This window comes from Sinocyclocheilus rhinocerous, unplaced genomic scaffold (assembly GCF_001515625.1).
Source record: "Sinocyclocheilus rhinocerous isolate Xijiao unplaced genomic scaffold, SAMN03320098_v1.1 scaffold697, whole genome shotgun sequence".
Taxonomy (NCBI): Eukaryota; Metazoa; Chordata; class Actinopteri; order Cypriniformes; family Cyprinidae; genus Sinocyclocheilus; species Sinocyclocheilus rhinocerous.
Genome location: NW_015664033.1, coordinates 2,204,571 through 2,218,152, shown reverse-complemented (window position 1 = coordinate 2,218,152; position 13,582 = coordinate 2,204,571). Strand labels below are relative to the sequence as shown.

At 36.7% G+C, this 13,582-nt stretch overlaps 2 protein-coding genes and 1 pseudogene across 2 annotated transcripts; 1 reads left to right on the top strand and 2 right to left on the bottom strand.

Moving 5' to 3' along the window:
* LOC107729519 (amine sulfotransferase-like) overlaps nt 1–1,497 on the bottom strand; it is a 3,577-nt pseudogene extending 2,080 nt beyond the window's left edge.
* A 582-nt stretch (nt 1,498–2,079) lies between these two features.
* On the top strand, nt 2,080–5,509 carry LOC107729518 (GTPase IMAP family member 8-like). Its single transcript, XM_016540061.1, has 3 exons — nt 2,080–2,122; nt 3,743–4,501; nt 5,343–5,509. The coding sequence occupies exons 1-3, from the start codon at nt 2,089–2,091 to the stop codon at nt 5,429–5,431; spliced, it is 882 nt and encodes a 293-aa protein (XP_016395547.1). The 5' UTR covers nt 2,080–2,088; the 3' UTR covers nt 5,432–5,509.
* Nucleotides 5,510–7,731: 2,222 nt separating this feature from the next.
* Nucleotides 7,732–12,493, bottom strand: LOC107729516 (apolipoprotein L4-like). The gene is made up of 5 exons (XM_016540059.1): nt 12,096–12,493; nt 9,868–10,455; nt 9,661–9,696; nt 9,041–9,139; nt 7,732–8,939 (listed from the first exon to the last, which is right to left on the bottom strand). The coding sequence occupies exons 1-5, from the start codon at nt 12,104–12,106 to the stop codon at nt 8,006–8,008; spliced, it is 1,668 nt and encodes a 555-aa protein (XP_016395545.1). The 5' UTR covers nt 12,107–12,493; the 3' UTR covers nt 7,732–8,005.
* Nucleotides 12,494–13,582: the final 1,089 nt, after the last annotated feature.

Genomic DNA, 13,582 nt, shown 5'->3' with positions numbered 1-13,582 from the left:
AACTCTTAGGGACGCAAAAGGCACCAATTTCGTGGAAGGACCCTTGTCTTTACCATTTCCTGCTAGATACTGCTGCAGAAAGTCTTCAAAACTCTTGGGTGTCTCAAGCTTGGCCCAGACATGGCTGAAGTTATAATATGACACTTCATTGTCTTTTGGATTTCTAAGCACATATACGATCTGTTATTTAAAAGACATGAAGAGCAGTGAGGCTTAGACCAAACAAAAATCTATCTAAAATTTGATTTTATAACCAAACAAGTGGCTGAAGTAGACTTTGCTCACAAAACATAATAAATTATTATTGAAGTATTTATTAATTTTACATTTTGCATAAGAGACTGCCTAAATACTTAACTTTCCTCTCTTGTCCCTAAGGCCTGGTGGCAACAGTCTGGGTGTGAGATGGGTGGCAAAGCACCGTGGAGATGGGCGCAAGGAATAGTCAGGTCGGCCTTCACGGTACTCTAACCAAGGCATCTTCTCAAGATTGTTGGGAAATTTTGTTTTGTCTGTGGCATCCTCACAAATTAAATTTATGATGTTCTGTGTCCATATTGTACCTGAAAAATATGGTTCAGTATGTTACAACCAAAGAAATCACACACACATCTTTATAGTTAGCAGCAAACTTAAGGGATAATAAGTTGTCATGCCAGTTACATGTGGTGTTTGCTACTAGTGCAGTATCTATTAGATTTTGAGTCAAAGTCTATTTATCTATAGACCTTTTTCCTGAGTAAACGATGAGCGCCGCCATTACGAATTCTAACTTCCGATTGGATGCTCTTCTGTTCCGGTCGCCATAGGAACCCATTCAAATAGTGCCAATCTGTTTTTAATGTAGCTAACGTCAGCAGCTTCGTGTCATCTGCACACTCATTAAACTTTGAGGAATGAGGCATTGACAAATGACGGTCATTGCGACACTGTAAAGTGATGGGGCTATTTTTTTAAAAACATTTTAATAGGTTTAACATTAGATTATCAGCTCGGAATATACACTAATTTGACTAGAAACACTGGGGACCGGAAATGCAAAGCATCCTTCCGGTTAAGAGTCAGGCGTGACTTCCACGTTCAGGAAAAACGTCTATATACTTATCGGTTTTTTTTGGCATAACACTAACATGTGCCTATATAGACAAATGTCTGTACCCTTGGAGGTTTTTACAGTAAAATGTGAAACTTCCGTCTCTTGTCCTGTTAACAGAATCTGTAATCATTGCCCCTCCTTGATGAAACCCAGTATAATAAATTGATTTATGTCAAGAAAAACACATTTTTAAATGGAAAGGTTGAAATAATTCTTAATCGTACCGGACTTTGGATATGTCACCAAAAAAACATCACTGTCACGAATCTCAAAATGCTGAAGAGAGTCGATGTACTCCGTGGTGGTTTCACCTTTCACAAAAACATAGCCCTTATATTTACATAGATAGTTGTTAAGTCTTTCCATTATGCTGCTGCACTTCTTCCCACCTGCAATGTGGAGAAACCAGCAAAAGCTGATGACCTTTGGAATCAGTGTGGAAGCAAAATTTAGTGTGCAAAAAGTGACGTCAACCTGTTTCTTCAGTCCAGGTTGGATGTTAATAATTAATTATAATAACACCGAGTAATATAGAGTCAATATCACATATTAAACTGTATTATTATAACTAAAAATGCATATTTACACATCAACACAAAATAACATGAACACTGTTGGGTAAAGTGTGACTTTATATTTGAGAAATACTAGTTTAAAATTTAATAACTGTCAATTGATTTAAAAAATAAAGCATATATAAATTCTTAAACAGCATAAAAGTTAGTAAGCAACAGGTGTGGCATAGTTTGCAAGTACATAGTTTGTACTTTGGATATGTAGGACGGTAAAAAAGGCTGTAAACAGCCTGATCAGAACTGATACAGGATTGCTCTGACAATGTACAGGAAAAACAATATTTAGATAAGAAGACGGATGAAATATCTCCCAGTCCAATCGTTTCAGCTGTGACAATCAAGTCATCAGGAAATAATGAACATTTTGTAAGGAGAGCAGCACATTTGACCAAGAAACGCTGAACGGACTGGATCAGAATGGATGAGATTACAGAAATATCCCACTGTCATGGTCAGTACACTCTCCTGGATATAGACTGTCTTTACTAAATGTATAAGTTACTGCATAGTAATGAGTTAAAATGTATTATTTGTTGCAAGATCATTGTAACGACAGGTAAAAACATGGACTGCAATGGTTTGTTCAATGTAGCTGTTTTTTATAGTGCAAATGATGTGTTTATGAAATTTAGAAAGTAGACTATTACAGATAGTTAAAAATAAAATTCTCTCACTCTCCTGACCAAAACTGTCAAGAATATTTAGCAAGAATCCAAATAACTGCTATACTACAGATAGACTATTACAATCAGTGCTATTACTTGAAAATGTATTTATTTCATTTTAAAGAACTTGCCAATTTTACTAAATTTTCTAAAGGGATTGTTCAGTGATTATAGTAAATTTAAGACATGTATTAGTTAATTTCAGATTATGTTGTGTTGATCTTTTTAGTGACAGCCAGCAGTATAGTAACATCTTTTTTGCCCTTTTAGTCAAAAAAGATTTTCATATTCATTTTTTTCCAAACAGCTCTGACGTCAATAGGTAGTCATGACAGTGAAATAAGGCCAGTTATTCATCAGATGTTTGGTAATGTCAACAGAGGTAGACCTACAGTGTGTGATATTTGTAACACTTAATGAAAAAGACCTATACTAAACTTACAAATCAATAAGGCATGCACCAAATGAAAATTTTATGAAGCCATTAGTGTCTACAGACCAGTCTGGTGTGTGCTTATTATATAATACTATTATCGAGGGAGCAATAATTTCAATATCCAGCAGCTGATATTCATACAGCCTTTTTATTACTGTTTTTACTGCGACCAATTCAGACCAAGCAACAAAAAATTGTCATGTAACTTAAACAGTTTATGGTAAATGAAATGTCATATGGTAGAATATTATTTATGCTTACTGTTTCCCTTAAATGGCTATAGTATTACATTTATTTTGGCTGTACCCTTCCATGTTATCATGTACTGTACAGTCATGATTGTAAAATAAACCCTGATGCCAAATAAATAAATACATGGAGATGAAATATTAATTTGCAGTGAAAGTGTTTTATAATTTTACCTGTATAATATCTTAAGAATTTAAACCTAAATTTAGGATTTATGCATTTGAATTACATATTCAATTCCCCTCATTTACAGTTTCAACATAAACTAATTAACTTAGCATGATGCATATTTGTCAGTCATATATTATTAAAACAGGCAAGACTTCTGTATTACTACTAATAAACTGAATGTGTTTTAAATACACAATAACCAGGTCCATATATTTATCATCAATTAATCCAATTCATTTCAATCTCATATGTTTTAAGTAATGGAATATTGCCTGTTCAACAGCTATGTATTGTTCCTATACTTAATTGTTTTGAACAAATTCATTCTCATTCTAAGCAATCTGAATAAATGCATTTTGAAAATGTGATTATTTAAATAAAATCAAATAGATGCAAACAGTTCATAATAAACTATGCCATGATATGAAAAAATGCATTAAATAAGTTTCTTTTTGTTAAAACTGTCAATGAAATGAATACAATTTTTATATGCAATTTAAACACAAATCTTAAATTTAGCCTTTTGTCATGTCTATCTTTTTATCCACAGAACAAGGCATTTGTCTTTCTGACTGTCCTAAACTGAGAATTGTCCTGGCTGGAGTGACAGAATCTGGGAAAAGTGCTGTTGGTAATGCCATTATGGGCAAGAAAGTCTTTGACGAGGTTGGGGTAAAGACCCGAATGAGCTTCCCATGTCAGGGTCTGGTGAGAGGACAGCAGGTGCTGGTGGTTGACACCCCAGGTTGGGAATGGTTCAACGTCAATGGCTCCTCTGCATCAGTATGGCCAGTGAAGAAGGAGATAATGAGAAGTATGAGTCTGTGCCAGCCTGGAGCCCATGCCCTGCTGCTGGTGGTACCACTGTCATTCTCGTTCTCTCAGCGTGAACGTCGTGCTGTGGAGGAACATGTAGAGCTGTTTGGTCCAGAAGCCTGGAGTTACAGCCTGGTGCTCTTCACCATCTTAGACAGAAAGCAGTTACGTGGCTCCACCTTAAAGCAAGAAGTGATGTTGAACGTCGAGCTACACAGGCTGATTGAGAAATGTGGAGGCCGTTTCCATGCTCTGTACAGCAATCCCAAAGCAGGGGAGGACCAGGTGGCTGGTCTTCTGGCTAAGATCAAGAAAATGATGGCTACCAATGGGGAGACTATGCTCTCCAGTGAGAAGGTGTTGGAACAGGCCAGAGAAATGGAGAAAGAAGAAGTGAGAAGATTGGAGGAAGAGCGAAAAAGAGATGATAAAATAGAAAAAGTGAGAGAGTTTAGAAGGTCGAGAAGGAAAATGGACCAACGGACAGTGGACGGTAGGACAATGTTCTTGTCCTTTAGGCTCAAGATATTAAACACTGACATTAAAGGATATTAATGTTCTTCATGGTTTTGAAAAATGAAAATATGTCGAGTTATATTTGTGTGAAAAGTAATGACTAATTTAGGAGAGAATAAAACCACTTTAAAACAATCACAATTTCAAGTCAAATGTAAAACTTTAAATTACTTTTTTCAGTTTCAGAAGTGGTTTCATTTAGGCTACTTTCCATTTATGTTTTAATTCATAATTCAAAACTTTCAAATCATATAGATGAACAGATTAATTGACTGGAGAAGAATATTGACACTATTGTTTTGTTGAATTTGTATTTGCCTCATATTTGAAGAAAGTTTGCATCACCGATTCTGTTACTTTCATGTTTAATACTGTCAAGCTGCTTCGAAAGATGAATTAATTTTGTTGGTGAAGAAATAACAACAAAACAATGGCAATATTAGTCAAAGTAGTGCCATATTTAATTCTTGACAGGAAAACGTGGCTGTGACGAACGAGTGCATTCAATGGATTTTACTGTTGTTTTAACAAATTCTGATTGTTCAGCTGAATACGTCTTTTCCGAAAAAAAATTCCCTCAGTGAAACAGTTTTAAAAGTTGTGAATTGTGTGAAAATTACGTGACCTTCTAGTACCTCTATACAGTGCGTGCCACTGTAAAGACTTTTAAGTCAGTCTGTCTGTCACTCACAGCCTCGTTTTTATTCGTGTTAAATTAAATATGGCGTCTAGGTGATTACCTGAGTCCGTCCGATTTTCTTAAAATTAACAACAGTGTCAGAGTCATGCTTAGAGGATGTTTTTCTTCTTTTCTACAGAACAGAAATATTCAGCTAGGTACGATATGAGCAGTGACCAGCCTCTCAGCAGCAGAAGCAGCGTTCGTCAGAGCTGCAAACAACAGTGAACGATGGAAAGGACCTCACTTAAAACACTAACAGCCACCACTGCAACTTCCACAACTCACCACTAGAGGCCATCATCACTTCGCATCTCCATTCACCGCAGAGTGATAACCCGTGACACTAAACCAATTATCAAATGAGGAACATGAACTTAAACAGCACTTTGTAACTTTAAATGATGATTTATATGATCAAAGCTCAGTCATAATATATTGTCGCAATATTTTGCATTCAAACTTATTTCCTTGCTGTGAAAATACTCTCATGGTAATGGTAACAAAATAATCATGACTCTTAAAAAAAACAACACCCACAACATTCCGCTCCTGCTTTTGCCAGTTTTAGGGTTTAAAAACCATTTAAAATGTTTAAATCTTTAAATGTGTATGCTAAATAAAGCTAGGATTTTTGGTGACATTTTAGTAGTGAAGCTGAATCTTATAACTAGACATCTTCCTTTAATATGCAAAAGAAGCTGCATGTGTTTGTTTCACTGGTTGTCTTTGAGGAAAAAAAAGATGATTTTGTGTGAAAAGTAATGACTAATTTAGGAGAGAATAAAACCACTTTAAAACAATCACAATTTCAAGTCAAATGTAAAACTTTAAATTACTTTTTTCAGTTTCAGAAGTGGTTTCATTTAGGCTACTTTCCATTTATGTTTTAATTCATAATTCAAAACTTTCAAATCATATAGATGAACAGATTAATTGACTGGAGAAGAATATTGACACTATTGTTTTGTTGAATTTGTATTTGCCTCATATTTGAAGAAAGTTTGCATCACCGATTCTGTTACTTTCATGTTTAATACTGTCAAGCTGCTTCGAAAGATGAATTAATTTTGTTGGTGAAGAAATAACAACAAAACAATGGCAATATTAGTCAAAGTAGTGCCATATTTAATTCTTGACAGGAAAACGTGGCTGTGACGAACGAGTGCATTCAATGGATTTTACTGTTGTTTTAACAAATTCTGATTGTTCAGCTGAATACGTCTTTTCCGAAAAAAAATTCCCTCAGTGAAACAGTTTTAAAAGTTGTGAATTGTGTGAAAATTACGTGACCTTCTAGTACCTCTATACAGTGCGTGCCACTGTAAAGACTTTTAAGTCAGTCTGTCTGTCACTCACAGCCTCGTTTTTATTCGTGTTAAATTAAATATGGCGTCTAGGTGATTACCTGAGTCCGTCCGATTTTCTTAAAATTAACAACAGTGTCAGAGTCATGCTTAGAGGATGTTTTTCTTCTTTTCTACAGAACAGAAATATTCAGCTAGGTACGATATGAGCAGTGACCAGCCTCTCAGCAGCAGAAGCAGCGTTCGTCAGAGCTGCAAACAACAGTGAACGATGGAAAGGACCTCACTTAAAACACTAACAGCCACCACTGCAACTTCCACAACTCACCACTAGAGGCCATCATCACTTCGCATCTCCATTCACCGCAGAGTGATAACCCGTGACACTAAACCAATTGTCAAATGAGGAACATGAACTTAAACAGCACTTTGTAACTTTAAATGATGATTTATATGATCAAAGCTCAGTCATAATATATTGTCGCAATATTTTGCATTCAAACTTATTTCCTTGCTGTGAAAATACTCTCATGGTAATGGTAACAAAATAATCATGACTCTTAAAAAAAACAACACCCACAACATTCCGCTCCTGCTTTTGCCAGTTTTAGGGTTTAAAAACCATTTAAAATGTTTAAATCTTTAAATGTGTATGCTAAATAAAGCTAGGATTTTTGGTGACATTTTAGTAGTGAAGCTGAATCTTATAACTAGACATCTTCCTTTAATATGCAAAAGAAGCTGCATGTGTTTGTTTCACTGGTTGTCTTTGAGGAAAAAAAAAAAGATGATTTTTTTTTGTTGTTGTTGCAAGATGCAACATTTGTAATTATTCCCCTGCTGAAATCAGTCTGTGGCTTTCAAAATTTCCCTTTATGCTTATACACCTATTTTATCATATCACTTGATCTGTCAGTGTTTAACTGAAGCAGTTGAAACTCACACCACCACCCTAAGAGCAAATAACACATGATAAACTGCAAATGCTTTCACTCTGATCTACAAATGAGATGTAACCAGACCACTAATCTAAAATATAAACACTCCCATTATAAATCATAAGTGCCCTTGATCATAAAAGTCCTTGACACATAAGACACAAACATTAATGCAATTAATTTTTAATCAGTTATATACAAATGTGATTGTACAAATGACAGTGTAAATCATATGTACTTATAATAAACAGATTTTTTTTAGCTAAGACCAGTATGTAATAATTTTCAAGTTGTTTAAAAGTAATGATTTTTAACTCATTTACTATGTGCTATAAATTGAGCAGATCTCAGTAAAGCTTACATTTTTACTAACATGAATTATTAAAAAGTCAGAAAGCTTGAAAAGACATAAGTGTTGATAATTGATTAGTGCTCCAGGACAGGAGATCTAGCAGGAATGGATGGAGTCATTCATTTAAAGACAAATATTTAATGTTCATCTCAATTCTTCTTGAATCTTGAAAAGTACTTTAGCAGCAAATTACTCTAAAACTAATTTAAGGCAGAAAGAGTTGCTCCAACACTTCCTGGCTCTTCCTAAACCTCCATATTCCAATGCATAAGGAATCATGGATCTTCTGACAGGCCACCAGCTCAGATTTCCACAGAGCTGCTCTGGAGCGGATGAGCTGAGAGGCCTCACTCTTGCTCCCTTTGGCTAGACTTATACTGTCTTTGCAAATAAACAGGACATCTAAGCCAATAAAGAGGGCATTTAGAGTGATGAATCCAGCTCTAGCAGACTTTGAGAGCGCTAGTGGCGTCCCTTTCGCCAGCTGCCCAATGTCGGGCAGGTCTGCAGCCAGTTTGGGAATGCTGCGAGCACTTTGCGCCTCCTGGAGCCCGACCTTGGCTGCAGTTGCAATCACCTCCTCACTTTTGAGAACTTTGACAGCTGAAGCTGCATCTACCAGGACATCAATACCTTTGGCCACTCCTCCTGCACGAGCTATCAACTTTCCCGCTCCAAACATATCTACAATATCAAGCCCCTCTAAACGCTCCTCACTACTGGCCTGCTCCAGACAGTCTAGAATCTTGCCCACATCATCCATGTATCTCTGGAAAATGTTCTGTGCATTTTTCCCTTGCTGACTGTTGACTACTGCCTCAGTGACGCCTGTGACGACACTATTGACACCACTGGTCACCCCCAGACCGACACCGGTCAGTGTCAGAACCAGTGACACTCCTGCAGTGACGGGGGCAAGAGCAAGACCAACAATGGACAAGACTCCTCCTGCTATCCCCACTGAACTGCCAGCCACGGTGGAGATACTGGCCCCCATCTTCATCCTGTCCAGCTGGACTGCACTCTCCTCCAGATCTGACAGGAACTGCTCCATTCTAGAGCGACGCTGACTGAAAACACCAATGAAGCGCTGAGCATGTTCCTGAAAAATGAAGGTCAGCCTAGTGTGCTGGTCCATCCTAGACAATAATAGGAAAGATAATAGTTTACAGTCACCATTGATAATCCACCTGAGAGTGAAGAAAACACCTGAGCGTGATGCAAAAAAGAAAGGTCTCACCTTATTTTGCACAACTGCTTCAAATGATCAAGCATTTTTTGCATGGAGTCCTCACTTAAGTTCAAGCTGAACTTCACTACAGGCTCACCCTTCTTAAGTCTGTGAAGAGTTTCAGAATTATTAACAAACACTCACCAAACTTCACAAGGGATGAAGATGTTTGCATTGTACAGAAAGATGAAAGCATGACAATTCATCAGCCAATATATTAAGGCACATAAATTGATTTAGTTTTTATTTAGTGCTAATTTAGTTTTTATAGCACAAAAGTGAAAATCATGAATTGATTAAATTATTTTTGCAGAATAAATAAAATACATCTGACATCATTCTTAAGTATTAAGTCGTAAGTATTATGTTTTGAAAAGGTGTCATTACTGTAAAATCTTAAATCACATATATTCGATGTAAAGCCGGTTTAGGCCAATTGAATAATGACAGACAAGTCAAATAAAAGAATTCCAATTCAAAGAGGTGCAATTGAAAAGCACTACCATTCTATGAATTATATACAGGCATATATTTTAGTGATCATCATAAAAACTTATAAACTATGAATTTAGGGGGTTGAAGATGTTTGAACCTTACCCCATCTTAATGTATTATTTATTATTACTTACCTATGGATATCTTCAAAACAAAAAACACTCTTAGATCTGTGAGAAAAAAAAATAAATGCATAAAAAAATTAATAACTGATGAAATTATGGAAGCCTTCGATGATTTAGTAAATACCACCGAGATGATTCAATTATCTGTGCGTATTAAGATTTTTATTTCATCAAATAGCTTTTAAAATCAACATTGCAAGAATGTCAGAATCTTACTTCTTCTCCATCTTCTCACAGATCTGTTCAGTGATGCGTATGTATTTGTCTAGTTGAAAGGCCAGGACGTCCAGGTTATTGAGTGAAGGAAGGAAGAAGGTTTCTGCATTTCGTTTAAAGTGGATGAGGAGAGGAGAGGCCATTCTGGCAGCTGTGATGACTGATCGCACACTTTCAGGACTCTCTCCTTTGGGCAAGAAGCTCCGTCCAGTGAAGACAAAAAGTGAGGTGACTGTGAGCTTCTCCACTGCATCCAGAAAGTGGTCACGTTTCTCCAGCCCCTCACGTGTGTCCTTCAGGACGGCGCCCAGTTCCTTCTCCAGCTCCAGATATCTGGAGTCAGCTGTGACCTGAGTTAAACCACTCCACAGGTATTGCCCAAACGCCTTGGCTTTGTTCTCGGAGCGCTGAACATGGTCAAACTTAAGACTGACTTGGTCTGCTCTGTCCTTGATGTCTCTCACGTTATCCAGCTCTGTCTCTCTCTGAAGGGACCATTTTTGTTGTTTGTCACAGAAGTCCCTCACTGTCGAAATGCAGATGAGTGTGTCCTCTACATACTCTGACAGGAGCTCCTGTAGTTGTTCCCTATGTCATAGAATCAAAACAGAGGAATTTAGTTAGTAGCAATGATATTTCTTATTTGAATAAATATGTGATTAATGCATTTTAAAACAGTTCTGGAATAACAGCTTAAACTACTAAGTAGATCATCCTCAGCTGCCATACAAAATGTTGCCTTCCTGCCATAAAAAACACCTTTTCTGAAAAGAGTTATTCTGTGTAGTTCCTTTTAAGATAATATCTAGGTTAAGCTCTTGACTACAGTTTGTTGTGAGGTGTTAAGTTTCATAGTTGGGTTTTGTACTTACAAGCTCGCAGACATAGCCTATTTGGCAAACAACCTGATTCATGCTATGGATATCACCAAATATTCAAGTTCAAGAATCTGCCATTGAACAAATTGCACTGAAGGACCACTAGTCTGAACATTGGAAGGATGTGCATCCTCTAAATGTATATAATCACACCTGTATAGAGACGTGCTGAAATGGCGTTTGGTCTCGTACTGTATCGCGTACCTTGTCAGTGTCGTGCGCTTTGCTTGGCCATTTGTTGGGATAAACAGGAAAGTGTGTCCAGCTGAGCAAGCGAGCTGTTGGCATTTAGAGAGCACTGAGGGCAGGCATCAAGGGAGCAAACTAGTGAAACGTTGCATGTGCAAAAGAGAAGGTCCGCACACATCCAAAAACGTATTTTAAATGCTAAATTTAAATTTAAATGTTTTAGTTTTGAAGTGTTGTTGTATGCATTTGTCATTTTTATTTAATTTCTTTTATTTTCTTAAATGCGTGTATATATATAGTATTTATAGAGTTTTAGCTTTTAGTTTTAATTACTTTTTCTTATTTGTAAGTCGCTTTGGATAAAAGCGTCTGCTAAATGACTACAAGTAAAGTAAAGTAAAGTAAAGTATAGCTCAATGAATGTCAAACAGTATGCACCCTTTGGTCATAAAGTCCAGTTATCACTCTATTTGCCTGAAACAGATGTTAACAAACATGCTTATTGTTGGTCAGACGTTCGTCTGGTCCAGGATGTTGAAGGATCATCAAACACTGGCAAACCGCCATTAATGCCAATAAAGCCACATCGTTTGTGTGTGTGTGTGTGTGTGTGTGTGTGTGTTTAACTACCAATACTTTGACATTTAAAACCTGCGGTTTCACTGTAGTCCACTTTCAGTTTAATCAAACTCATATAGTTAAGCCAAGTAGAAAAATAAATTATTGGTTCGTTAAATAAATAAGACAAAACAAATATTGTAGCCTATATACTTTTTCACAGTGCAGAACCCAGCTATTCAACAATAATACAATTTACATTAAATTTCACACCTCAAAACCATACAGCTTGATAACATGGAAAAATTAACTAAGTGAACTAGTTTTTCTGCATTCTTGTTATGTTTTGTAATGTGAAAGGCCTAGTAGTTAACCTGAAGAAAACAGTGTTTAATTCCTTAAACTTCGCCAGACTGGTTAAACGATCTTACTTCACGTTAAAACGTATTTTAGACTTTAACGTTGTGTTTACACTTTGTTTTTTATCTGTTTGATAAATATGGCTTCTGGCATGGCTTTTTATTTTTGACTTAACTTTGTGTGACTAATAAATAAGAAAAAAAAAAGAACTGTATTTATTTAAAGATTACAAATAATACACACCTGGTGCCCATCGTTTTTTCGAGTAGTCTGCAGATGGAAAGTGGTGATACTGACACTTGCCAAACAGGTGAGAAACCTAGAGAGGAATCTTTTGTTTTTGCTCCTCCGGACGGAGGTTTAAGTTTCGCTTTTTCTTCTCCATTTTCATTGCTCCGCCCGTCGCCACAGAGGTTCAAGGGTTCAAAACAATTGTACGTTAACAACCGGTTAAACGCACTGGAAACAGAAATGCTACTCTTATGAAGAGCACTATGTTAGCTCTGTTATTTTTTTCCGTCACCGATCCTTTATCATATAAAAAGCGTATTGTATACTGACTGACATTCCACAACTCACACGCCTGTTGGGACAATGAAGTGTTTGTTCCGTTCATATGAGGGCGACGTAGACTACGCTAAGGGCTGTATAACAAAACGGCGACTTGTTTGTACTTTCGACCAGCACATTGTAGCATGGTCGAAGACTAGTTAGGTACGCAGGAGCTAACCCATTAAGGGCCTTATAGGCAAGTAATAATATTTTGTAACTGATACGGAACTTAATAGGTAACCAGTGCAGAGACTGTAAAATTGGGGTAATATGATCATATTTTCTTGACCTGGTAAGGACTCTAGCTGCTGCATTTTGGACTGATGAATGTCCTAAAAGGTTGAAAACCCATGCTGTAAAAAGCACTTTTCAATAAGCTATCGAAAAACGTTGCGATGAGCATGAGGTAGCCTATTTTTGCAATTAAATGGATGACTGTATTTAGCATAGCGACATTCAGTTGAGCAGTTTTGTCCTGGAACAATATCCAGACTTGTAACTGGTTAATAGTATAGGCCTAAATGTTATTAAAAACGTTACTAGATCTGCTTAATTTATAGCACATGGTAATTATTTAGCATTTAGGATTTTTAGAAGTTAACAGCCATTACTAAGCTTAATATCCATCCTATACAAATGACTTAGAATGTTAAATCACATAGGCTATAGGTCGATTTTTCCGATTTTATCGATTAATTCGAATTTAATGTTTTGCCGCGATTTTATATTTTAGAAATCGAGGAATCGCGATTTTGAATATAAATATTACCAAATGCTACAATTAGACACTTTAATAATATGCCAATCATAATAACAGTAAAGAGAAATGAACGATCCAACGCATGTCGGCGCACGTGATAACCGCTCACGTGTGATGCGCTCATATCGCGAGGCAGAGGCGTAGATTACGCGGGGGACGCGGGGGACGTGTCCCCCCCCCCACTTTTAATATCACGTAAATTCGTCCCCCGCACTTTTTCGGGCAAGTGTGTTCGCATAGAGGTTTTCAAGAGCCGGTGTGAATAAATATAGATTTAAATTCAAAGAGACAGGATAGTCTGTGCATGATCTGATGTTTTATTCGGACCCAGAATAAAACGAGTGGACTGGACAGAAAGAATCGTCAAAAATGCTCGTGTTTGCAGCGCACACTTCTTATCAGAAAAGGTTCAATAAAA